This window comes from Bison bison, unplaced genomic scaffold, assembly GCF_000754665.1.
Source record: "Bison bison bison isolate TAMUID 2011002044 unplaced genomic scaffold, Bison_UMD1.0 scf7180017864322, whole genome shotgun sequence".
Lineage (NCBI taxonomy): Eukaryota > Metazoa > Chordata > Mammalia > Artiodactyla > Bovidae > Bison > Bison bison.
The window spans coordinates 8369942-8394617 of record NW_011494894.1 but is presented as its reverse complement, the minus strand read 5'-3'; the positions used below and the strand labels follow the sequence as shown (position 1 = coordinate 8394617).

The following is a 24676-nucleotide window of genomic DNA, read 5'->3' as shown; positions in this document are numbered from 1 at the left end:
GGGAGGGGGGCAGGCAGGAAGGGCAAATGCTGCTCACTCGGAAGAGCCAGAAAGTGTCCCTTAGGAGTGGCCCCAGAGCGTCCAGCCTTTGGCTCCCTTCCTCCTGCTGAGTTCCCAGGAAGCAAATGCCCAAATCTTTTCAGAAGTCTGAAGAGGGCAGCAGGGCGCCTTGAGCTAAGGGTCAGGCCCCCTGGGTTCTCAGCCTGGAGAGTCCTGGGCCATCTTGCTTCCCTGTCTCAGCCTCACGCCCCCGATCTCCGTTGCAGAGGTGGTGGGGGTGGAGGTAGTGTTCTATGACTCACATCCTGTAATCTGAAGAATGGCACACAGGGCCTCTCTTGCTGATGTATGCAGACTTACTCTGTTGGGCCCCACTGTGCTGTGTGCCCCTTCTTCCTTCCAGGAGACCAAGCCATCCTCAGATTCACCTTGTGCAGAGGCATTGAGTGGTTGCGGCCTCAACCCCGGGACGCGGCAGGAAGTTCGGTCCAAAACTGTGAGTTGGAGGTGGGAGTCCACTGCTCATTTAGAGGGTGACGGGAAGGCCAAGCCTCCTTACTGACCAGGGAGAGACCAAGACCCCCACAATGGGAGTGACTGCCAGTCACAAGGGATGGGGGTGAGAACCAGGTCTCCTGACCACCCTTCCAGGGCTCCATGCACAGCTCTCATTTGAATAATTATATCTTCCTGACGATGGCTCCTGGTATAGGCCCTTGAAGGGGAATGCCTTAAGCTTCTCTGTCTCTCTCCTGGCTGTCGACCATTTCCGGGCATGGTGTGTGATCTTTATTAAGAGACAATAGTAACATCCCAATGGGAACATTTTCGTCCCACTGAGAGTACCTGCTGACTGAAACAGGACCTCCACCCCACACCATCTACTTTCCAGAGGCTCCTGCTACTGATCTTCTTATCCCTGTAATAAACTCTCTGGCTTTAGCTTCACATTTTGGGGTCCTTGTTATATCCTTTTTTCTTCCCCATCTTCAGCCTCGAGCCAATTCCACCCCCAAGCACTAAACCTGCCTCTGTGGTCTACATGGTCTCTCCCAACCAGCCTTTCCTTTCTATCCCAGTTGTCAGCATTTGTTTCCAGGTTGGGAGATACTGCTTCTCTGCTTCCCAAAGGCATGAGGTGCCAGCTTCCCCTACCTGCTTGTCCGTTTATGTGCCCTTGTTGCTTAATGAGGGAGGCAGCTACAGAACATTCCCATGATCTGTAAAATCCAAACAGCCCTAAAGTCTTGTGATTCTAGTGCTCCTCTGGCAGATTAATCTCCTTATTTTACTTCCTTGGATCTATGAGGTTGGCATCATGACCTCTGCATCCAAATGAAATGTCTCCTAAGACAAAAAATATATATATCGTAGCCCAGAAATGAGGCTCCTAAATGTCCCTGGAGCACCACTGCTTCCCCCTCCCTTTCCCGACTCCTTCCCTGGAGGCTGTCCTGGAATGACCTTCCGATGAGTGCCTGTGCCATTAGTGCTGATGTGTTTTTCTCTGTGTTTGTCTTTAGCTTCATCTAGCATCTTTACTCAGTCAAGACATGCGATCTCTGCCATGCAGCTGTGTCCTGTCCCAGGGTAGGCATGAACTGGAAGTCCTCTTCTTTGGTTCAGAAGAAGTTGCTTTGTCCAAGTATACGATGGGAGAGGGGGGAGAAACCTAGCTCCACATCCCGACACCCCTTGGCATACAGAACCAAGAAGCTGAGCCTCTCAAGAGGCTTATAGTCAGGCTAGTGAGGGAAGGGTTTCTCTATGGGTTGTTGCCCACCTCCATCAAAACGGACACTTTTAAGAAAATGGAGCCCCTGACCCACCTCCCAGTAGAATGCTATTGTTGGGGGAAGTGTCGCACATGATCTTTTGTTGCTGGCTGCCCTAATACTCTGGGGGCTTCCCAGGTGGTACTAGTGGGTAAAGCACTCGCCTGCCTTGCAGGAGATGTAAGAGACATGAGTTTGATCCCTGGGTTGGGAAGATCCCATGGAGGAGGGCATGGTAACCTACTCCAGTATTCTTGCCTGAAGAAATCCCATGGACAGAGGAGCCTGGCAGGCTACAGTCCATAGGGTCGCAAAGAGTGGGACTTGACTGAAGCAACATAGCACACTAATACTCCAGTCCTCCAGAGTACAATGTATAAGACAGGAAAGAAGAGCTATTCTCCTGCATGGCCAGATATTGCAATAAGGATGGAAAGGATTTGAGACTGTCAAAATCTGATTTAGCTTAACTCACTTCTGTACAAGCATCAGAGCAGGACTGATGGTAAGTTAGGGCTATAGGAGAATCCCTAGGGGCATCATGGAAACAGTGCCAAAGAGCTACTGGAAGGTCAAGTTTATAGACAGCAGGCTCTATGAATGGCAGGCCTGGCTTCTCACCAGCCATCCCACCTTCTCAGATCTGCTGCTAGTCCAACAGGGGCTTGGAGCTGCCCAAGTATCATTTGCTGATGCTGGGGCCTGGAAGACAAGCCAGAAACTTGGGGGCTCTTTGCACAGAAAGGCAATGGGTTGCTTCAGAGTTACAAGTTCTTGAAGAGGAAGATGAGGATAAGAATGCTGGGGGTAAAAGGGTATCGGTTTTGGCCATCACCTCACTTAAAGGGGAGGACAGCAACCAACCAGCAGAGAGTACAGTGCTAGTTACCTCAATGCCACTGTGATAACTGGCCACTCTTCTCTCTTCCTTCAGACCAAAATTACCCAGCACCAAAAAGGAGAGGAAGTAATCAAGTCAGACCCCAACAGAGGCACATCATCTCTCAGAAGCCTCCTCCCACTGACAGAACCTTTTCTGGTCAGAAATGAAATGCCCTGACGCCATCTGCCCCCGGAAAGATCAGTGGGGGAGCGGCCCGGATATGGCGGGACCAGACTGCAGTGGCTAAGATGGGAGTGGAGAGAAGCACCTCTGCCCCCAATCCCATCCCGTCCTGGAGTCAGAGACAGTCTTTCCATGGTGGGTGTGCAACAGAACACCTACCCTCAGGGTCTGGACACCTGTTGCACTCTGCAGCCACATGGCCTTGAGCAAATCCTTGATGCAAGGTGGTTGAAGAATCCCAGGAGACCTATGTGCAGATGGCATTAAACACTCTAGGAAGCAAGGTACTGTTTTATCAGATCAGATCTTTTGTTGCAAAGATCCTCCCATTCGGACAATGACTCACACCCCTGTTGTCTCAGCAGATCCTCACAACCCTGTGAGTGACCATGTCTGAGATCATTAATTTTTAAATAGATGAAGAACTGGCACACAGAGAAGGTAAATGAATTCAGAGTCTGGACCAGAACACATCACTTCCGATTCTCTGGCCAGTTCTCATTGCATGGTGACCATCTGCACAGCTTTCTACACCAAAGGAAGAGTTCTTCCCTGGAATTCTGTCCATTTGCCAAATTAATCAATAAAGAGACTCAGGAAAATGTCTAGCCTATAAGCCAAATTACTGTCATCTGAGTGGCCAGGCCCATTTTCTGTCCTTTGAAGACAGTTGGGAGCAAAATGGGTCAGAATATCCTAAATAAGCCCTCCACGTGGCTCTTTGATTCCATGGGTTGCGGGACAAGGAAAAACTAGAAAGCTTATTGGAGTATCTGGTCTAATTTCCAAACAAAGTATCCTGCTTTGCTGATGACCTTTATTCCCTAGACTTTTCTTAAGATGATAAGTGTTGAGATGTGAGGACAGCAGGGCTCATGCCCACCCAGGACTGTAGAATCATCTGGGTGGGGCTGTGACTATGACGGGTCCAGGAACACTGTAGGCGAATATGCCTAGGGCGGGTCTGGATAGAGGCAAGGAGTGGGGAGCCTCTTGGGCGCTGGGACAAAGTCCAGCAGAGCAAGCATCCAACATAAGGGGATCCAGAGGAAGGGAGTAAGGCCTCCTCCTCCCCAAACAGAGCCAGGGCTCCAGAAAAGGACTTTAGTTAACAGAAGCAGCAGAGGGCATGAGACAGAATTCCAGTTCCCAAAACTCAGGCAAGAAACTAAGGCAAGATGCCAGGAAAAGGATGAAGAGCCCTGTTACTGAAACTGAGGTGCCAGGAATGAGCTTGGTCCAAAAGAACAGGAATCAGAATGTGGAACCAGAGAAGATGTCAGGTCAGCAGCAAGGTGACGGATGAGGATCTAATAAAATACCAACTCAGGGCTGTTGCCTGCCTACCCTTGCAGTGGCCTGAGGCAAGCATGGATCCATAGGCTGGCAGTAAGTGGGTCCCACTGAAGGAAAAGAAAGGTTGTTCAGTGGGTCATTCAAAACTGTGATCTTTGCTTGTTTTTCACTTCTCTTTCTCTCTCTGCATGCTCACTCATAGGTGTATTCATGCACAGGTGTGCAAGCATCTGCAAACATGTTATTTAAAAGGCCGCGTGGCACTTAGGAGGACCAGTCTGAGTAGGAAAAAACTGTACTCTTTCATTGAGTCTTACTGATTGCTTCTGATTGCTTCAGAGATCCCTGAAGTGAGAGAATAAGAAACTTCAGATCCTCAGAGATCTGGTGTTAGAGATAATACCAGAAGTAGGTAAATGTCCCAAAGTCAATCACCTGTAGAATTCAGGTGGGTCATGTAAGAGGGTAAAGTAACCCCCAAGGGATAACAAGGTGGTAGAGCCTGTGATGAGCTCAAAGGGGACATTGACAGTCAGCTCGAGCTGCCAACCCAGTGCTGTCAGAGTTCTTTACTTGGGAAAAAATGAAAGAAAGAAAAGGAAGGAGAAAGTGAAAGAGGGAGAGAAGGAAGAGGGGGAGAAAGGGGGAAGGAAGGAAAAAGAAAAATAAAAAAGAATGAGATGTCTAGAATTTTTATAACATGTGCAGGGTAAGCAAAACCTGGATGTGGGCAAGCTTGGTCCACAGCCCAGTGAGCTGCAGTTTTTGCTTTGAGCTATTGCTTTTTCTGTGAAATTATGTTTGGGTCCTGGGTCATCAGAATGGAGAAAGAGATGTCCCCACAATAGACCTACAGGGGCCACGGACCTCTAAGGAAAGGGCTGAGGCAGAAGAGACAGGTAAGGAAGCTGGCCTACTCTTGTCCCTTGTATTCTTTTTCTTTTTAATTAATTAATTTACTGTGCTGAATCTTAGTTGCCTCGGGCAGGATCTTTAGTTGCGGCATGCAGACTTTAGTTATTGCTTGTGAGGTCTAGTTCCCTGACCAGGCATCGAGCCTGGACCCCCTGCATTGGGAATGTGGAGTCTTAGCCACTGGACCACCAGGGAAATCCCTTGTATTTGTTTTCTGTTGCTACCATAATGAATGATTGGAAACTCAGTGGCTTAAAACAACATCAAATTATTACCTTACAGTTGTGAAGGTAACAAGTCTGACCTAGGACTCATGGGGCTAATATCAAGGTGTGCAGGACTGCATTCCTTTATAGAAGCTCTATGGATGGATCCATGTCCTTGCTAGTTCAGGTTGTTGGGAGAATCCAGTCCCTGTGATTGGAGACTAAGGTCTTGTTTCCTTGCTGACTGTCAGGCTTTCTTTGCCCAGTTGAAAAAGCCTCAGCTCCTTAGTGGCAGACACAAGACCGTTGACAACTCGACCACAGGCTAGGTTTCCACATTCATCTCTTGCCCCTCCTGCTCATGAACTCCAACCTCCAGCAACACGATTATCTAAAATGACCTTCCCTTTCTTCTCCACTGGGTGATAAGAGACATCACAGCGCTGACATCTTCTGATTATCTCCTTTCTCCTTTTACCCTTCTGTTTCTGCAACAGTTTCCCCCCACTTCTCAGAGATACCTGTTTGTGTATGGGCTTCCCAGGAGGCGCTAATGGTAAAGAATCCACCTGCAAATGCAGGAGACGTAAGAGACGTGGGTTCAATCCCTGGGCCAGGAAGATCTCCTGGAGGAGGAGATGATAACCCATTCCAGTATCCTTACCTGGAGAATCCCATGGACAGAGGAGCCAAGCAGGCTACAGTCCATGGGGTCGCACAGAGTGAGACATGACTGAAGTGACTTAACATGCATGTCTGTGCCTTGCTTACTAGACTATATACTTTTATAGGGCAGAGACCATGTCCTGTTGTTCTTCATACCTCCAACACCTAGCCCAGTAATGCATGTAATAGCTGCGCCGTCAATACACATTGAAAGCATTTGTAAGCGAACTGTGCTGGGCAGTGAGAATGGAGTGGAGAAAACAGAATATGCAGTTCATGGCTGCCCTGACCTTACAGCCAATTACGCTGACCTCACAGTCCATTAGAGTAGATGGTGCTGTTGACCAGAAAATCGAATTAGTAATCAATACAATTGTGACCAGCACAACAAAGAAGAAATATCCAAATTTCCTTATGAAACGTTTTCATATTCCAGTAATGCTTGATGCTTTCAGAACTTTCTGTTTTTTAAAGGAAGCTCATATAACCCATTCAGACTAAAGGCTGACAGAAAGAAACAGAGCAAAAGAGCCCGAGAGAGATCTGTCTTCCACCTTCCGGAAGCTTTTCAGTTCTGTGGGCCTAGAAGTGATATAAATCGGCCCTCTTTCTGTAGCAGTAGTCCATCATCATGAGTGGCTCCAAATGACCCAGGTGTCACTGCAGAAGAGAGGCGCTCTCCTGTGCAGCACCTCGGGGGGCCGGTCCTCACCCCTGCTCCTCAACGAGCTCCGCATATCATTAACCAGAATAGAAGACAGCCATGTTTATAATCGTGGGCCTCCCATAGTCTCATTAAAGGGCACAGGGATGTTACTTCCCAGAAGACTCCTAAGGTCACTTCCAATTGAAGAGGTTAGTAGAAATACTACTCCCTATTCTGGATCAAAACCAGGCGCCAGCCATTGTCATCCAGAGTCTCTGGCACATGGGCACTCCCCTGGCCAGCAGAGCCCAAGCAGGAGGCCCTGCTGCCCTCCCTTCAGAGTTCCAGTTTCCCCTGACGCAGGCTGGTTTTCTCTCCATTCCTTAGGAACTCTGTGATCACCAGCAAATTACTCAACCTCCCTGAATTCCCCACACCCTTCTCTGTGAAATGGAGGTGACAGTGTCTACCCTCATAGAGCTGTGTGGAGAGTAACCTGAAGTCTTGCAGGCCAAGTGCACTCCACAGGGACCAGGCACCAAGTTGGGGGCGGGGACATTAGTTGCTGGTTCCCTCTTTCCATCTTTTCCCCTAACCTCTCAGAACATGAAGAAAGTGATTGACCAGGAGTGGTATAACCGAAGAGCTGAATCCTGAGAAAATTCTAAAAGGACTTCCTCCAATAGGATACATGGTCCATGGAGGTGTGAGCCTTTACCATCCCTTTAACAGTGGAGTCCCTCTGGAGTTTTCATCTCTCAGACTTGTCCACACTGAGCCTCCAGAAATTCATTAGTTACCCTGCCTATCTAACTTATATGCAGAGTACATCATGAGAAATGCTGGGCTGGATGGAGCACAAGCTAGAATCAAGATTGCCGGGAGAAATATCAATAACCTCAGATATGCAGATGACACCACCCTTATGGCAGAAAGTGAAGAAGAACTAAAGAGCCTCTGGATGAAAGTGAAAGAGGAGAGTGAAAAAGTTGGCTTAAAGCTTAACATTCAGAAAACTAAGATCATGGCATCCAGCCCCATCACTTCATGGCAAGTAGATGGGGAAACAGTGGAAACAGTGACAGACTTTATTTTGGGGGGCTCAGGCAACGGCAACCCACTCCAGTACTCTTGCCTGGAAAATCCAATGGATGGAGGAGCCTGGTAGGCTGCAGTCCGTGGGGTCGCTAAGAGTCGGACAGGACTGAGCGACTTCACTTTCACTTTTCACTTTCATGCATTGGAGAAGGAAATGGCAACCCACTCCAGTGTTCTTGCCTGGAGAATCCCAGGGATGGCAGAGCCTGGTGGGCTACCGTCTGTGGGGTCACACAGAGTCGGCCACGACTGAAGCAACTTAGCAGCAGCAGCAGCAAAATCACTGCAGATGGTGACTGTAGCCATAAAATTAAGACGCTTACTCCTTGGAAGGAAAGTTATGACCAACATAGACAGCATATTAAAAAGCAGAGACATTACTTTGCCAACAAAGGTCTGTCTAGTCAAGACTATGGTTTTTCCAGTAGTCATGTATGGATGTGAGAGTTGGACTATAAAGAAAGCTGAGTGCTGAAGAATTGATGCTTTTGAACTGTGGTGTTGGAGAAGACTCTTGAAAGTCTCTTGGACTGCAAGGAGATCCAACCAGTCCATCCTAAAGGAGATCAGTCCTGAGTGTTCATTGGAAGGACTAATGTTGAAGCTGTAACTCCAATACTTTGGCCACCTGATGCGAAGGGCTGACTCATTTGAAAAGACCCTGATGCTGGGAAAGATTGAGGTCAGGAGGAGAAGGGGATGACAGAGGATGATGGTTGGATGGCATCACTGACTCAACGGACATGAGTTTGGGTAAACTCCAGGAGTTGGTGATGGACAGGGAGACCTGGCGTGTTGCGGTCCATGGGGTCACAAAGAGTCAGACACGACTGAGTGACTGAACTGAACTGACGTGACAACTTAAGTTTTACTATCCTGTTACTGGTTCTTGCCGAGGTGGGTTTCTGCTCTGGAAGTTAGGATTCTCTGTATCCATCTCTCTCGCTTGGGGAGTAGTCATATGTCCTGTGACTTCATTTCTCTGACAGATCGAAGAGGAGTTGATTCTTCAGTTCAACTTTTTACTTACCGTGAGAACAGAGTGATGATTTCTAAGCTCCTTATGTGTTGGATCAGAAAGAAGCCTGAAGTTTCCAGATATCTTTTTTTTTTTTTGAAAAGCTTAAGCCTGGGCCCCACCAAGATTCTGACTTAATTAGTCTAGGACGGGCCCCAGATGATTCTAACAGAGCTAGTTTCAAGAACTAATGATACGTGCCATATATAGTTTATTGCTAGAGAAGAAAAGTGAGTGAGTGAAAGTCACTCAGTTGTGTCCAACTCTTTGCAACCCCATGGACCATACAGTCCATGGAATTCCCCAGGCCAGAATACTGGAGTGGGTAGCCATTCCCTTCTCCAGGGGTTTTTCCCAACCCAGGAATCAAACCCAGGTCTCCCACATTGCAGGTGGGCTCTTTACCAGATGAACCACCAGGGAAGCCCAAGAATACTGTAGTGGGTAGCCTATCCCTTCTCCAGCGGATCTTCCCAACCCAGGGATCGAACCGGGGTCTCCCACATTGCAGGCAGATACATCGCAGCTGAGCCACCAGGAAGCCCAAAGAAGAGAAGAAGATAATAATGAGAATGAGTACAGAGGGTTTTTTCTTCTGGTCACTCTATTTTAATTTCACTTTTTCTAATTTCCAACCTCTTAATCTACCACACTTTCATCCCTGGTCATTATCACCTTTTAGTGTGCCATATCATTTTTTGCATTTTATTGTTTTATTTATTTGACGGTACTGAATCTTAGTTGTAACATGCAAGATCTAGTTCCCTAACCAGGGATCAAACTCTGTATAGAGAGTTCAGAGTCTTAACCACCGGACCACCAGGGAAGTCCCTGTATACCTATGCTGCTGCTGCTGCTGCTAAGTCGCTTCAGTCGTGTCTGACTCTGTGCGACCCCATGGACGGCAGCCCACTGGGGTTACTCCCGTTCCTGGGATTCTCCAGGCAAGAACACTGGAGTGGGTTGCCATTTCCTTTTCCAATGGATGGAAGTGAAAAGTGAAAGTGAAGTTGCTCAGTCGTGTCCGACTCTTAGTGACCCCATACCTATATTAATGCTTAATTCCATCTTCCACCTCTCTAATTCTCTGTGAGGACAGAGATCTTGGTTTGTTCACTGTAGTGTTTCTTGTTCGTTAATCACTGAAGATAGCAAAACACTGTTCTCGCCATGACTCATGGGGCATAATCACCTCCTTCCTGGATTTCTGGCCACTGAGGCTTTATCGTGAAAGAAATACCATACTTCAGTCACTTTCATTTGAGCTTTATTAAAAGAGCTACTAAGTAAAATCCTACTTGATTATCTCAATTTTACAAAATCACAAAAACAGAATCCTACCTAATACTCCAGAAGAGGAGAGAATTTTCAGGAGAGAAAGAGAATGAAAGTCTCTGCATTGATAGTTCTCCCTACTGGAGTTCATCCTTCCTGGAAACACGAAATCACTTTAGGATTCTTCTGTTAAGCTTTCATAGGCTTCTATTAGGGATAAACATAGTGATAGGCACATACTAATCTTTAAAAACAATAAGTATTATTAATGTCTAATCCTGTTAATGTTTCTCTAGAGCCTCTGAAAATCCAATCCCCCTGTTTTATTCCACTCACTTCTATTTGTTATCAGCCTTTCTTAAGCTAAGCAAACAGTCCATAAAGCAATTAAAGCATGACTCAAAGCATGACTCCGGTGAAAAACACTGTGGAAGAAATGAGACATTGTGACACTTTTCCCTCTTGATATTTCTATTTCCTGCAATAGGAGAAGAGAGAAGGAGCATAAAAGATTTGCTGCAAGCCTGTCATGAGCTAGGTGATTAACAATAGCAGCAATTGATATTAAGTGCCTCCTGTATGTCAGGCACTGCGCTGGCCATGTTGGCAACCCTGAGAGCCCAAAGGGAAAGTTGGGTTTCCCAACATTTCCTCTGGAGGAAGGTTCTGCTGCACTTTATCCAAAGCATCTTGAAACCCCACTGTCGTAAAGTGGAGGCGAGTGGGCAATGAGAAGAAGCTGCCCTTGGAGTGAGCCCCATGACTTACCAGTTTCCCATGCTGCAGGAGGGACCCTTCAAAAATCAATTATAGTGAATTTAAGAAGCATCTCCTATGCACCTATAACATGTCAGACACTGTACCAGGCTCCAGGGAAACAGGCATAAACGCCACCTACTTCTGAATACAGCACATGGGGTAGAGTTGTTGCCTTAAGTGTGTGCAAGATAATACCAAAGAAAGTTTCATCTGTAAACAAACTTCAGAGGAAGCTGGGCTGGTGGGAGGGACGACAGACAGTCAAGTCCATGGGCCTGACTCTATCACCACTTGGTTATTCCACAGGCCAGGGGAAGTTAGGGACCTGACGTCTGCTTCTCTTACAGGCAAATGTCTTGAAATAATTTGAGAGACACCAGAAAGCGTCCTAATGTCCTTCGCTGCCTCCCACACGACACCTGCTGTCACACTTTTCAATTGTGTATTTTTCAGGCCCTCAGCATTCATTGAGAGACCTATATTAACATGACAGAGCCCCCGGGGGCCAAAGGATCAGCCAAACAATGAATTTTACCAAACCACCTATTCAGTGCCAAACACAATGAACAAGAAAAAAATCTCGACCTTCTAGATGTTTATATATTAAAGAAAGGCTTATAATGAGATAATTCTAACTTAATGGTGACATATTACACTCATAGAAGCATTTACTTCTCCATTCAATAAAAATATATCAAAATTTGCTTTGTTCCAGGCACTGTACTAAGTGTCAGAGATGGAATACAATGGTGAATATGACAGCATTACTGCTATCACGGAGCTTATGTTCTCATCATCATGAAGAAGAAAGGTTTTTTTTTTATGTGAAAAAAATTTTATAATCTCATATAAAATTCAGATAGTGCTATGGTGTCCTCAAAAATAATGACAGTTAGGAACAACTTTGGATAGGGGAAGGCCCATCAAAGTACAGACACTGTAGCTGAGAACTAAATGATGAAAAGGAACTAGATACAAATTCCAGGCAGAGGGGTGAACAAGAGCCACAACCTCCAGGAGGCAAAGGTCTCAGCATTCTCGAAGAACAGAGACAAGGCCAGTATGGGAGGAGTTGAGCCTGCCAGGTAAGACAGCAAAGCAATGGGCACAATAATACAGATGCCGTCTGCTCATATAAGGCCCTGCATATGGTGGCAACAGTTGGGTTTTATCCTAATTGCCATGGAAAGTCACTGAAGGATTTTCCTCAGGGAAGTGACCTGATGTGACCCATGTTTTTTCAAGATCACTTTGTGGATAAAAGATTATTGGAGGTTGAGCACGAAAGCACAGTAGCCAATTTCAAGGCTCATGTTTCAGTCCAACAAGAAATGATGATGGTCAGAGCACAGCAGACACAAATGGCTGTGAACAGATTTAGAATTTATTTTGGTGCGAGAATCTACTGGATTTGTTAATAGACTGGATGTGGGGGCGCGGGGAAAAAAGAAGCAAAAGACGGATAATTTGTAGGCAACTAGGTACATAAATTTCAGAACATGGATATCATCTGCCTGTTTATGATGATACGAGTCACAGCTCTTGAAAAGAACACTACGGGGAAAGAGAAAAGAGTGACTTGCTTGAGGATTAATTTGGGGGATACTCAGTGTTTAGCGTTTGAGCAGAGGAGGAGCTAGCTGGCAAAGGACAGTGTGGAGGAACAGCCAGTGGGGAAGGAAAGCAGGTGAGTGTGATGTGAGGATGCTAAAGAAGACAGAGGCATGAGCAAGAGAACAGTTACCTGAATCAGCTGTGGTATAAGCTTAATGAAGACAGAGAAGGACCACTGGATTCGGTTGCTCTGAAGGTCATGGGTAATTCTGACCTCCTAGGCTTAATGAAGGAATGGATGAAAAGCCCCGAGACACATCCACATAGTGACCACCCAGCCTACCTGAACTCCTGTAGCTGAGGACTAGATGATGAAAAGGATGATGAAAAGCCATCTTTGGCTGTCCAGAAAAACCACACTCTATGGACTTGCAGAACTGGGTTTGCACCTTGGCTCTTCCACTTACTACCCATACTTAGCAATCCTTTCTGGGCATTAGTTGTATCTTCTATAAAATGGGAATAATTGCATCTTATGGCAATGTCATGTGTGTTTCGGGATGTCATATGTAAAAGTATTCGGCTCTAGAAGGCAGTGGGTGCTCAAGAAGTGGTAATGATTATTCTTAACATAATTTTCTCTCTTATGTTGCTTGTTTAGTGCATTCTAGGCAGGCAAGCTCCCCTCATCTCTGTGTAACTGGCACCTCTGCTTGACAAATCCATGCACAGAATCACGGTGCCTAACACAGTACCTAACATGAACTACAAGCTCAATTAAATGTTTGTGATAATGGCAACTGAATCAGAAATATTTGTAGCATATGCACAGAAACCCTTAGAGAATTAAAGCAGGGAGAAAAATGATCAGATCTTTTTCTACAAGGACACCCAGGGTGTCTCAGATTAATGGGGAGCTAAAATTAGGTTCCTTTTCCCATTACTAAAGAGCAGAATGCCTTTCTTAAAATTTACCCAGGAGTTAATCATTGAGCATTTCCTACTATAGATATCACCACTCTCTAAAGTGGAAATGTCACTCAGAAAATCAGATATTTTTTTTTTTTCAAAATGAATCCACCACAGGTATACATGTGTTCCCCATCCTGAACAAAAATAAATAAATAAATAAAATAAAAGGCAATGGCACCCCCAAAAAAAAAAGAAAATCAGATATTCAGATAATTCAAAGTTTTACTGAATTTTACTAATGGACATTTGATTGTCATATCTAGGTACTCACTACAAATCAGAAAATCAAATCTTACTTTGAAAACTTAAAACTACTGCTCCTGAAACCTTAAAGAGAAGTCTTAAGTTTCTTTCAGCACTTGTTAATTTCATTCCATAACACCTGTTTTAGACCATCTCCTTTTAATATTTTTTAATTTATCCATTGGCTGTGCCATGAGGCATGCACAATTGTTTAGTGCATTCTAGGCAGGCAAGCTCCCCTCATCTCTGTGTAACTGGAACCTCTGCTTGAGGTGCCAGTTAGTTCCCTGACCAGGGATCAAACCTGTGCCTGCTGCATTGGAAGCACAGAGTTTTAACCACTGGACAACCAGGGAAGTTGATACCATCTCCTTTTTATTTTTTATTTCTTTTTATTGGCATACAGTTGCCTTACAGTGTTGTGTTAGTTTCTACTATACAGCAAAGTGGGTCAGCTATATGTATACACATATATCCCCTCTTCCTTGGATTTCCTTCCCATTTAGATCACCACAGAGCACTGCGTAGAGTTCCCTGAGCTATACAGAGACCACCTTCTTTTTATGTATGTATTTTAAAATTTTTATTTATCTGTTTATTCATGGCCGTGCTGGATCGTCAGTGCTGTGGGCTTTCTCTAGTTATGGCATGGGCTTTGGAGCACAGGCTCAGTAGCTGTGGCACACAACAACGAGGGGCTTAGCTGCCCCTTGGCTTGCGGAATCTTCCTGGCCCAGGGATCAAACCCCTGTTCCCAGCATTGGCAGGCAGTTCTTAACCACTGGACCACCAGGGAAGTCCCCACCTCCTTTTAAAAAGAACCTAAGAGACATGTTCTTCCCCAGCTCCTTTCATTACAAAGCTTCATCTTCACCACCACAGTGAGGATTCAGTTCAGTTCAGTCGCTCAGTCGTGTCCAACTCTTTGTGACCCCATGAACCGCAGCACGTCAGGCCAGTGAGGATAAATGGAAAGAAATCAGACTTCATGCCAGAAAGTCCTTTCAGATCGAGATAGTCACATTTCCTATGCATTAAGTAAATCAATCTGTCTCTAACCTTAGTTTCCTCATCTGCGAAATAAGGATCGTAACACTTAGCTTACAGGATTATTTTTAAAACTAAAAGATAAAATATGCAGGTGTAATTTATAAATTATAAAACACCATCAAAATGTCATCTACAAATATTACTCATCTATAAGATGGATCGTTCATTTTTCAATGAATAATTATTGATCATTGCCATGTGGCAGACATTTTGCTAGGCTGTAATAACACACATCAATATATCATGGGCCCTAAGGAGCTTAGATTCCAGAGAGGAAGAACCATGCTCTGGGTGGAGAGAAGCATGCTCTGGGGTGGCTATGGGTGCTAGGGAGCAGATAGGACACTCAGACTCGGGTGTGGAAAGTGAGGGGCTTCAGAGGACTTCCTGAGGAGGTGACCCTGGTGCTGTCTCATTACAGATCCTAAAGCAAGACATCAAACTCTGGTCACTCCTTTGTGAGGTGGGCCACACACTCCACAGTCCTGGGCTCCCAGCCAGCTCAGAGGTGTCACAGCCTCTTAAGGCAGAGTTTCTCATCCTCAAGCCACTGATATTTTAGGCTGGATCATTCTGTTTGCGGGGTGCTGTCCTGCGTATATCATAGAGCATTCAGCAGCATCCCTGACCTCTATTAGAACACCAGTACCACCCCCTACCCTCTGCTCAGAAAGCCATTTCAACTGCCAAATGGCCTCTGAAGGGCAAGATTGTCAACAGTTCAAAAATAGTACCTTAGGTCATAGGAAACCAGCACAGGTGATTCTAGAAGGGACGAGGCTCATATAATTGGTGCTTAGACATACTAGTTAGTGCTCAACAAATATTAATGAATGAATGAATGGAACGAATGAACCACTTAGAGTCCCTTTGACCTACTCTTTTTGGGTCTCATGCAGAAGACCTCTGAGCTAGTCATTGAGTTCTAAGGTGACCGAGTGAGAGTTAATAGCTCCACGTCCGTTTATACGGCACTCTGTGCAGGCTGTATAAGCTGCGTCCAGTTGTTCAACCTCCCTGAGTCTGTCGGGCTCTTCAGTTCCTAAATGGGGACATTAATCCTATCTTGCAAGGTCGTTGGAAGAATTACATGAGATAATTGATGTAAAAATAAAGCATTAGGGGTCCAGGAACTCACTCCTTCGGTGCAATTGGCAAGAGGATGCCATCTCAGCAGGATGCCCTCTCAGCTCCTGCCACTAAGCTTTACTAAGGACCAAAGTATTTTGAGCATACGCTTTTTGTTGTCGTGAATGTGGAGAATGTTGAGCACTGCGCCAGGAACTGGCACATCGGCTATCCAATTCATCACTCACAAGCAACCAGGTTAGTCAAGAGGCCCAGGGAATTCGCTGGTGGTCCAGCAGCTGGACTCCACACTTCCATTGCAGAGGGCCCAGGTTCAGTCCCTGATGGGGGAAACAAGATCCCACGTGCTGCATGGCATGGCCAAAAAATAAAAATAAAAAATCAAGAGGCCCAGAGAGTTGTGACTCGCACAGCAAAACTGTACCTCCCTGAATTCAAAAGGCACTAGGGCTGGCCAGCCTGCTCACCACCACCAATTGCATCACACGTCGGCTTTGTTCAGGTTGAGATTTTTTGGAAAATGCTTTGCATATTCTGTGTTCTGTAGTCTTTTATAGACATACATGACCAGATCTGGAAATTTCTCCTGAAAATACTGGGAAGGTTCTCCAATTTTTGACTTCATCCTGAAATGAAACAGAAATATTTTGATATGCCTGCCCCAAACTCTGCATCCTCCCTTTTACAGCAGATGGCCCTGGGGATTTTCTTTTGCTCCCCTGGTGTCTATAGCAGAATAAATAAAGACTTTGAAATCTGACAGAGCAAGATTCATCTCCTGACTGTTCATCTAACAGTAAATTTGGGCAACTTAAGCTTTTTTGCACCTCAGTTTTATTATCCATAAAATGGAGATAATACAGTTCTACAATCCCTTATCTACAATGCTGAAATCCAAAAGAGCCCTGAAAACTGCAGACTTTGGGTGAGTCTGCAACTGAGGTTTTGGGGAGCAAAAGCTAAGTGAATTAACATGGGGCTACACTCACAATGTACATTTGTTTTACGCAGCCACCCAGTCTCCTGTGTCCCTTCTCATTAGAAGCAGGCTCAACAAAAACGGAAAAGGAAGACAAGAGCCTGATGGGAACGTCCATCATCGACTATAAGACCCTCGCGGTGGGCCTTTTCCAAACAGAAGGGAGGAATGACTTTCCCTTCATCAAAATAAGTTTTCTTCTTTCCATCCAATAGCAGATGTAAACTTCGAACCGGAATTTTTAAATTATTCTCATCTCATATATGACTTATAAGAGTGAAAACAGTTCTTACTCTATATTCTTTTGTTCATTAATGTGCTCTCCCACATTCCGGATGAACTTCAGCAGGTCACCTACAGTGTTCTGATACGTATTCCCTTTTTTATAAAACGCATTCATTTTTTTCATCACAGATTTGTCAACCTAAAAAAAAAAATTACACAAAAATGTGGTAACAATACAAAATAAATCTGATAGAATGTTAATACAAAAAGGCAGAATACAAATTTGAATATAGGTTAAAATTACCACTAATTAATAAAGCAAATTAATAGAAAAGAATGGAAGTAAACACGGTGCACCATAGTGCTAATTGTGGTTGTATTTGGATGTGGGACCATAAATAACTTTAAATTTGTGTATCTATTTTCCAAGAGAATTATTTTCATAGAAATTAACTACAGTAAAACACGGTTTAGGAAATCGTTGGCTACTACATGAGGAAATTGGCTCATTATACTATACAGTACTGCTATCCTGAGGCCACCTTTCCAAATTCAAACCTGATTACATCGCCTCTTTAAGGAGGGTTGTCCTGACTGAGACCAGGCCTTGCAGCCATTGCCGTAGTGAGTGTGGCTGTTCTTTGTTTTGTTTGTAGTTATGGTTCCAAAGGTTACATGTTTCTCCTTGTCCCTAGGTGTCCCAGGGCAGCTGCTCTCATATCAGTAATGCCTTCTTCTTTGTGCTCTCACTTTTTTTTTCATTTATTTTTAAAATTTTTAATTGGAGGATGATTGCTTTATAATATTGTGTTAGTTTCTGCCATATAGCAACATGAATCAGCCATAAGTATATACATATGTCCCCTCCTTCTTGAACCTCCCTCCCATCTCCACCCCTTCCGACCCCTCTAGGTTGTCACAGAGCACCTGGTTTGAGCTCCCTGCATCATACAGCAAATTCCCACTGGCTATTTGTGCTCACACTCTTTGTAGATAGTTCTGATATTTAGAAATAGTTTGGAGTAAGAGAATAAGATGCAACAACCATGAAGCCAGAGGGTCCCTTAGGAAGAGTAACTGGTGACTAGAAGGCTGCCTGAGTGGTACCACCAGTTCCTTGCAGAACTTATTGGGCAGCGGGAAAGACAGATTAAGCCAGCAATTATGAGTGTGACCTGTGATCTAGAGGCAGACAAGGGAAGGAAAGCAAAATGAGACCCAGAAACAAGGAGGTATGGGAGAAGCAGAGCCCTACATCAGGCCCAAGATATGAAAGATGTTGGTCCCACTCAAAGACGAGAGTTATGGATTTTCCCATAATGCTCTGCTTATGTCTCAGGGGTACCCAGCATGTATCCCTCAGCCATCCTTTCTGTAGGTCTCTCAGCCCCACTTGGATGCTATACTCTGCTTTGTATATCCATGACCTCGCGTGGTCCTAACACATACTTGTATTTGACAGATGTCTTCTAATTAATAATAGTGAAAGTTCTGATGGTGCCAATTAGACTGAATGAGTGATTAATTATTATGCTCCACCATAAGTACATGTGTGCTAAGTTACTTCAGTCATGTCTTGCCGTATGTCGAGCCTCCTTCCTCATGACCTTTGTCACGAGTGGAATGCCTCACGGGCTCCCGGCAATGTCTGACTCTGTATGACCCTATGGACTGTAGCCTGCCAGGCTCTTCTGTCCATGGGATTCTCCAGGCAAGAATATTGAAGTGGGTTGCCATGCCTTCCTTCAGAGGATCTTCCCAACCCAGGGATCAAACCCACGTCCCTTGTGTCTCCTGCATTGGCAGGCGGGTTCTTTACTATTAGTGCCACCTGGGAAGCCCATGTTCCACTATATTGAGTTCAAGTTGGGCGGACCTTCTCTGGAAGAGAAGGAATTTGAAAGATGATTGTTTTTTGTTTCTCTGTTTTCTCATCCAGAAAGCAGGTATGGGTGTGTGGATGCTCAATGCTGGGCTGTTCACTGGCATCAGAGGCAGCCAGGCTCCCTGGATGGAAATGCCCCTGTGGAAGTACCTCCCTTGGACTAAACTCTATTTAATCAGCTGCTCGTGTCACAGTGGAAATAGAATTATTAGTCAGACCTCACTCAGAAAATAAGGCTTGAGAGAAAGAGTCACAGAAAAGGAAAAGGCTTGTGGGCTGTGACAAGTCCATCCTAAAGAGGAGCCTAGATAAATATCTCAGGAGAACCTCGCCTACAGCAGAGACCCAGAAGAGCTGAGGGGGTCTGGGATGGGAAGAAGGCAAGGAAAACCCCTCTTACCCCTTGATTGAACCAGGCTCATAGTATAAAAAAGTTAGGAAAACCAACATAACACATGACACAGATTCTTATTCCTGGAATAACTCCCAGACCATAGGAGTTGTTCATACCTCAATTGTCCACTGGGCAAAACTTGGAAGTTCAGATGTTTCAGGTTGCAGAAGCTGGAGGATCTTGCCATTAGTATTTCGTGTTTTGATGTCAGATTCGTTTCCCACATCCCGGAGGGTCCGGTAGCGGCTGAGAATGACAGAATGATCATGATCATTCCACCCTTCCCACTTTTCCCAGAAGGAGGAAACTATTAGATTTTGGCATTTGATAAGAGTAGTAAAAGCATGTCTCTAAACAATCTGCACATTAGGAGAGCACTTGCTGTCTCTTTTTGCCCAAATCATTTTTCTATTCTTCTATGGAGAAAATCAGATCCAGAGAAGTTAAGTCACTCTTCTGATGACGTCCTCCCAGGAAATTCCAAGCTGAGAGAAAAGCCTGGGTCTGCTAATTCCCAGTCTGACTCCTGCCCACCTCACCGTGATGGTTAATTTCATCTGTTAATTTCACCAACCACACACACAGCACTTAGATTAAATATTACTCTGGGTGTGTCTGTGAGGATGTTTCCAGAGGAGATTAGCATTTGAACCAGTGAAGCAGACAGCCCTTCCCAGTGCAAGTAGGCATCATCCAATCTATGGATGGCCTGAACAGAATGAAAGGGGAAATTTGCCCCCTCCCTGCTGATCACTTTGGCTGGGACATGGTTCTACTCCTGCTCTCAGTTCTCCAAGTTCTCAGGCCCTCAGACCTTTACTGGAATCTGCATCTTTAGCTCTCCTGGTTCCTATGCTTTTGAATTCAGACTAAATTATACAACTGACTTTCCTGGGTCACCAGCTTGAAGAGGGCAGATGGTGGAACTTCTCAGCCCCAGTATTGCATGAGGCATTTCCTTATTTTGTATATATATCAGGTTGGTTGAAAAGTTCTTTGCGGTTCTTCTATAGTAACATCTTATGGAAAAACTCAAATGAACTTTTTGGCCAACCCAATATAAAGAGCCCTGACTAATACACTCACCATCTCCATCCTAGAGGCCTGTAATATACACTGTTTTCCTTACCTCTCCCAACTCCAAAAGAAGGGATGAGCCAGCAGGCCACTCAGATGGCCCTTCACATTGTCCCCAGGGACTAACAGATGCTGAATGAGGTCCCGAGTTTCCTTATCTGGAGAACGCTCAATCAACTCTTCAGTTCTTAGATTCTTCAACATCTCAAAAGAATCGTTTCCCTTTTTTACCACATACAGGACCAGCAGTCCCAGGGCCTGCACAGAAGCCATGAGTAAATGAAAGTCATTCAGTCATTTCTGACTCTTTGCAACCCCATGCACTGTAGCCCACCAGGCTCCTCTGTCCATGGGATTCTCCAGGAAAGAATACTGGAGTGGGTTGCCATTCCCTTCTCCAGGGGATCTTCCCCACCCAGGGATCAAACCCAGGTCTCCTGCATTGTAGGAAGATTCTTTACTATCTAAGCCACCAGGGAAGCCCATAAATCAAGTCAAAAGTGCTTAGGAATTAGCACTCTATTTGGGAAACTTTGGAGGGTGGGGCACAGGCTATGAGCAAATGGAAAATGGGTAGAATCTCAAGGAGCCCACAGGTTGGGTATGGGCTTGGGCATGGATAACTCTTCAAGAAAGTGTAGTTTAGGTTTATAAGGAGCAAAAGATAATCCCAGGCCAGAGCTGTCAGAGCAGACTGTGTAGAGGAAGAGGAATTTGAGCTAGACCTCAAAGTACAGATAGAATTTTTAGATAAACCAGGGAAAGGGAGAGGGTTTTAAACAAGGGGAGGGGGTTGCTCAGAGTCTGGCTAGGAACAGGGACTTTGGGTTGGGCCTGTGTCAGGCAGGACATTAAAGAGCCAGACCAGGTCCAGAAGAACACAGTGAACACCCCAGGAGTCAGGACATAGCAGGGAAGAAAGACTAGGGAGGAGACCAGCACAAGAACTTCTGCATTAAGAAAGACACCAGTCAGGGAAGGAGCTCAAATCTGGAGCCACTGAGCCAGAAAGGCCAGGCATGGATGGAGAACTCTTACCAATTGGGTTGGAAGTTCAGCACCCTGGAGAACTCCAGGGGCCAGCTGCCCTAATGGCTCAGAGTCTATGCAGGAGCTGTGGTCTACAGAGGCTATATGTCTCCTGCTTTGTCTCCTCTCTGGGGAAACAGTTATTTAGGATCTTAACCTGTGGGGCCAAGTATAGTCTCTTTTGAGCTGGGGATCAATCCCATCATTCCCATGTGCTTCAGAGGGCCTTAGTATCTGGCCCTCCTAGGAGTTTAGCACATGCATTTGAATAGAGTGGGAAAAGAAATCTCATTTACTTTGTCTTCAGGCAGCAAATACCTCCTACAGGAATTGTGGAATTATTCTGGAGAAATCTCCTGGAGGTAATTCTTCAAGAAATGTGGCATGCTCAATGTATTTGCTATTTAGCCTGTGAGGGTAAAGAGACATGCAAAGAGACACAGAAACGGCCACAGCAAGGACCAACTCCACACCCACCCAGAGAGATGCTGTTGTCTGCAAGGGAGTGAGGGCCATCATACCAGGGAAATGCCTTGAAACTTCTTTCTTTCCTAGGCAAAATAGGAACGTCCTTTAATCAGCCACAGGAAGTAAGATAATGAACGAATGAGGAAGTAGAGAGATGGAAAAGAAAACTGTTTCTAGAAATTACCTCTAGATCTCTCTTGATTTCCTGTGGATCTCCAGTCCCCTTGATGCTTTTATCAAAATCTGCCAGGCAAGCACCATTCTTGGAATCTAAAGGAGAGTTTGTGGAGATGCATTGAAATTGCTTATTCTTGGGCGGGATGTATGGAGAGGGTAACATGGAAACTTACATTACCATATGTAAAATAGATAGCCAATGGGAATTTGCTGTATGACTCAGGGAACTCAAACTGGGGCTCTGTAACAACCTAGAGGGTGGGAGTGGGTGGGAGGTTCAAAAGGGAGGGGACATGTATGCTGTGGCTGATTCTTGTTGATGTTTGGCAGAAACAAACACAATACTGTAAAGCAATTATCCTTCAATTAAAAAATATATAAATACATTTTTAAAAAAGAAAATCCTCAATCCCCATGTTAGAATTAATTTACATAAATCTGTAACTCAATGTACAATCCATCATCACTGAGGAAGACAATGATGAGCTCATATCTGCCTTGTTTACTTTTCAAAACAGTCATGTGCACTGCGTTCTTTGACCTACTGGTATCTGCCAAGAGCAAGATTTACATTTTACACATCCCAAGCCACGGGTTGGGGAAGCAAGAGGATAAGTATAGCCAGCTCCCCCTTCATGCAATTCCTGGGGTCAAAGAGCACAGACTTGTAAAGAAGCTGCTGGCCAGAGTTAAGGTTACGTCCTATAGCTGAAGAACAACTGGACCTTAGAGCCGAAGGGTCCAAATCCAGCACCACCTTAGCGTAGCATTCCACCAAATCAAGCCCACTCGCCACTGCCCTCTATGACATTGTCATCTGTGACCATGAGTCAACCACGTGCTTCTAATGAGTCGTTGCCTCCCTCCCCCCTTCAGCATCTTCCTCCCTTGAAGGAAGCCACTGAGTTCTCAGAAACAGGGATAAGAGAGGTGGGGAACAGAGTGAAAGGTGATTTGTCCTCAAAGAGGTGGCTTAAAGGAGTCTGAGAAGGAAGGCTGGGTAACCGCAGATACCAGCCAGTGCAACTGTGTACTCAGAGCCCTTTCATTATGAATTTGGACCTCAGCATTGTAGGGAAATCCAGAGTCTAACAAAAATGAACCCATCAAATTGTTCAACAAATGTCTTATGAGAGAAAAAATGATGGCGAGGAAGGAGAACACAGTCCTTGCTCTACAGAGTTTAGAGTCTCTGGGCAATGAGACTGATAGTAAAGGGATAAATACATGGCTAAACATTAATTGCAGTTTTGAAAATGCTAGCCAAAAGTTCAGGATGCCCTAAAAGTGTACCATGAGAAGAACTACATGGCTGCATAGAGAGGGGGAAGTTTTCATTAAGGAAGAGATGCCTAGGGAATTTCCTGGAGACCCAGTGGTTAAGACCCCACGCTTCCAGTGTAAGGGGCATGGGTTCAATCCCTGGTCAGGGAACTAAGATCCCACAAGCCTCAGGGTGAGGCCAAAAAAAAAAAGGAAGAGATGCCTAGAGAGAAAAGATCAGTAGAAATTGGATAGGTGAGTGGAATGGGGAAGAAAGGGAAGAGAGAATTCCAGATAGGAATGCATGGAGATTAAGGAGCAGACGGGGTGCACATCATAAATCACAGACTGTTTTCAATTATTTCAATAATTCCCTTCACTTATTTAAGCCACTTGGTGTTTTCTGCTACAGAAATTTGAAAGCGTTTAATGAACACTTCACATCTCTTCTAGCATTTGATTTTTTTTCCCATGAAAAGTGAAAGTGTTAGTCACTCAGTCCTGTCTGACTCTTTGTGATCCCACAGATTGTAGCCCATCAAGGCTCTTTTTCTCTCTTAAGTGGCAGGAGGAAACAAACTACAAATGTTAAGATTTTTTTTCCCCTTCTCTGCTGCTGCTGCTGCTGCTAAGTCACTTCAGCCGTGGCCAACTCTGTGGGACCCCATAGACAGCAGCCCACCAGGCTACCCCATCCCTGGGATTCTCCAGGCAAGAACACTGGAGTGGGTTGCCATTTCCTTCTCCAATGCATAAAAGTGAAAGTGAAGGCGCTCAGTCGTATCCCACTCTTAGCTCCCTATGGACTGCAGCCCACCAGGCTCCTCCGTCCATGGGATTTTCCAGGCAAGAGTACTGGAATGGGGTGCCATTGCTTTCTCCTCCCCTTCTCTATACAAATTTAAAAAGAGGTTTCTCTTAAAATTCTGTGTTGCCATGATGACACCTAGCTCCACCTGAAGTTCAGTTCAGTTCAGTTCAGTTCAGTCGCTCAGTCGTGTCTGACTCTTTGAGACCCCATGGACTGCAGCACACCAGGCCTGTCCATCACCGACTCCCAGAGTTTACTCAAACTCATGTCCATTAAGCCAGTGATGCCATCCAACCATCTCATCCTCTGTCGTCCCCTTCTCCTCCCACCTTCAATCTTTCCCAGCATCAGGGACTTTTCAGATGAGTCAGTTTTTCACATCAGGTGGCCAAAGTATTGGAGTTTCAGCTTCAGCATCAGTCCATCTAATGAATATTCAGGACTGATTTCCTTTCGGATGGACTGATTGGATCTCCATGCAGTCCAAGGGATTTTCAAGAGTCTTCTCCAACACCATAGTTCAAAAGCATCAATTCTTCAGCACTCAGCTTGCTTTATAGTCCAACTCTCACATCCATACATGACCACTGGAAAAACCATAGCCTTGACTAGATGGATCTTTGTTGGCAAAGTAATGTCTCTGCTTTTTAATATGCTGTCTAGGTTGGTCGTAACTTTTCTTCCAAGGAGCAAGTGTCTTTTCATTTCATGGCTGCAGTCACCACCTGCAGTGATTTTGG

General features: G+C 45.2%; 2 protein-coding genes across 2 annotated transcripts in view; one reads left to right on the top strand and one right to left on the bottom strand.

Moving 5' to 3' along the window:
• Positions 1-3433, top strand: part of RGSL1 (regulator of G-protein signaling like 1) — a 60390-nt gene extending 56957 nt beyond the window's left edge. Inside the window, exons 19-21 of the mRNA XM_010853131.1 lie at positions 404-496; positions 1524-1590; positions 2710-3433. Coding sequence (XP_010851433.1) covers positions 404-496; positions 1524-1590; positions 2710-2746 — 197 coding nt within the window. The 3' untranslated portion in view covers positions 2747-3433. The remainder of the gene's footprint in view (positions 1-403; positions 497-1523; positions 1591-2709) is intronic.
• A 10620-nt stretch (positions 3434-14053) lies between these two features.
• RNASEL (ribonuclease L (2',5'-oligoisoadenylate synthetase-dependent)) overlaps positions 14054-24676 on the bottom strand; it is a 19981-nt gene continuing 9358 nt past the window's right edge. Inside the window, exons 3-7 of the mRNA XM_010853121.1 lie at positions 21870-21955; positions 20241-20446; positions 19228-19357; positions 16901-17031; positions 14054-16254 (exon numbers count right to left, since the gene is read on the bottom strand). Of these exons, the coding sequence (XP_010851423.1) occupies positions 16110-16254; positions 16901-17031; positions 19228-19357; positions 20241-20446; positions 21870-21955 (698 nt within the window). The 3' untranslated portion in view covers positions 14054-16109. The remainder of the gene's footprint in view (positions 16255-16900; positions 17032-19227; positions 19358-20240; positions 20447-21869; positions 21956-24676) is intronic.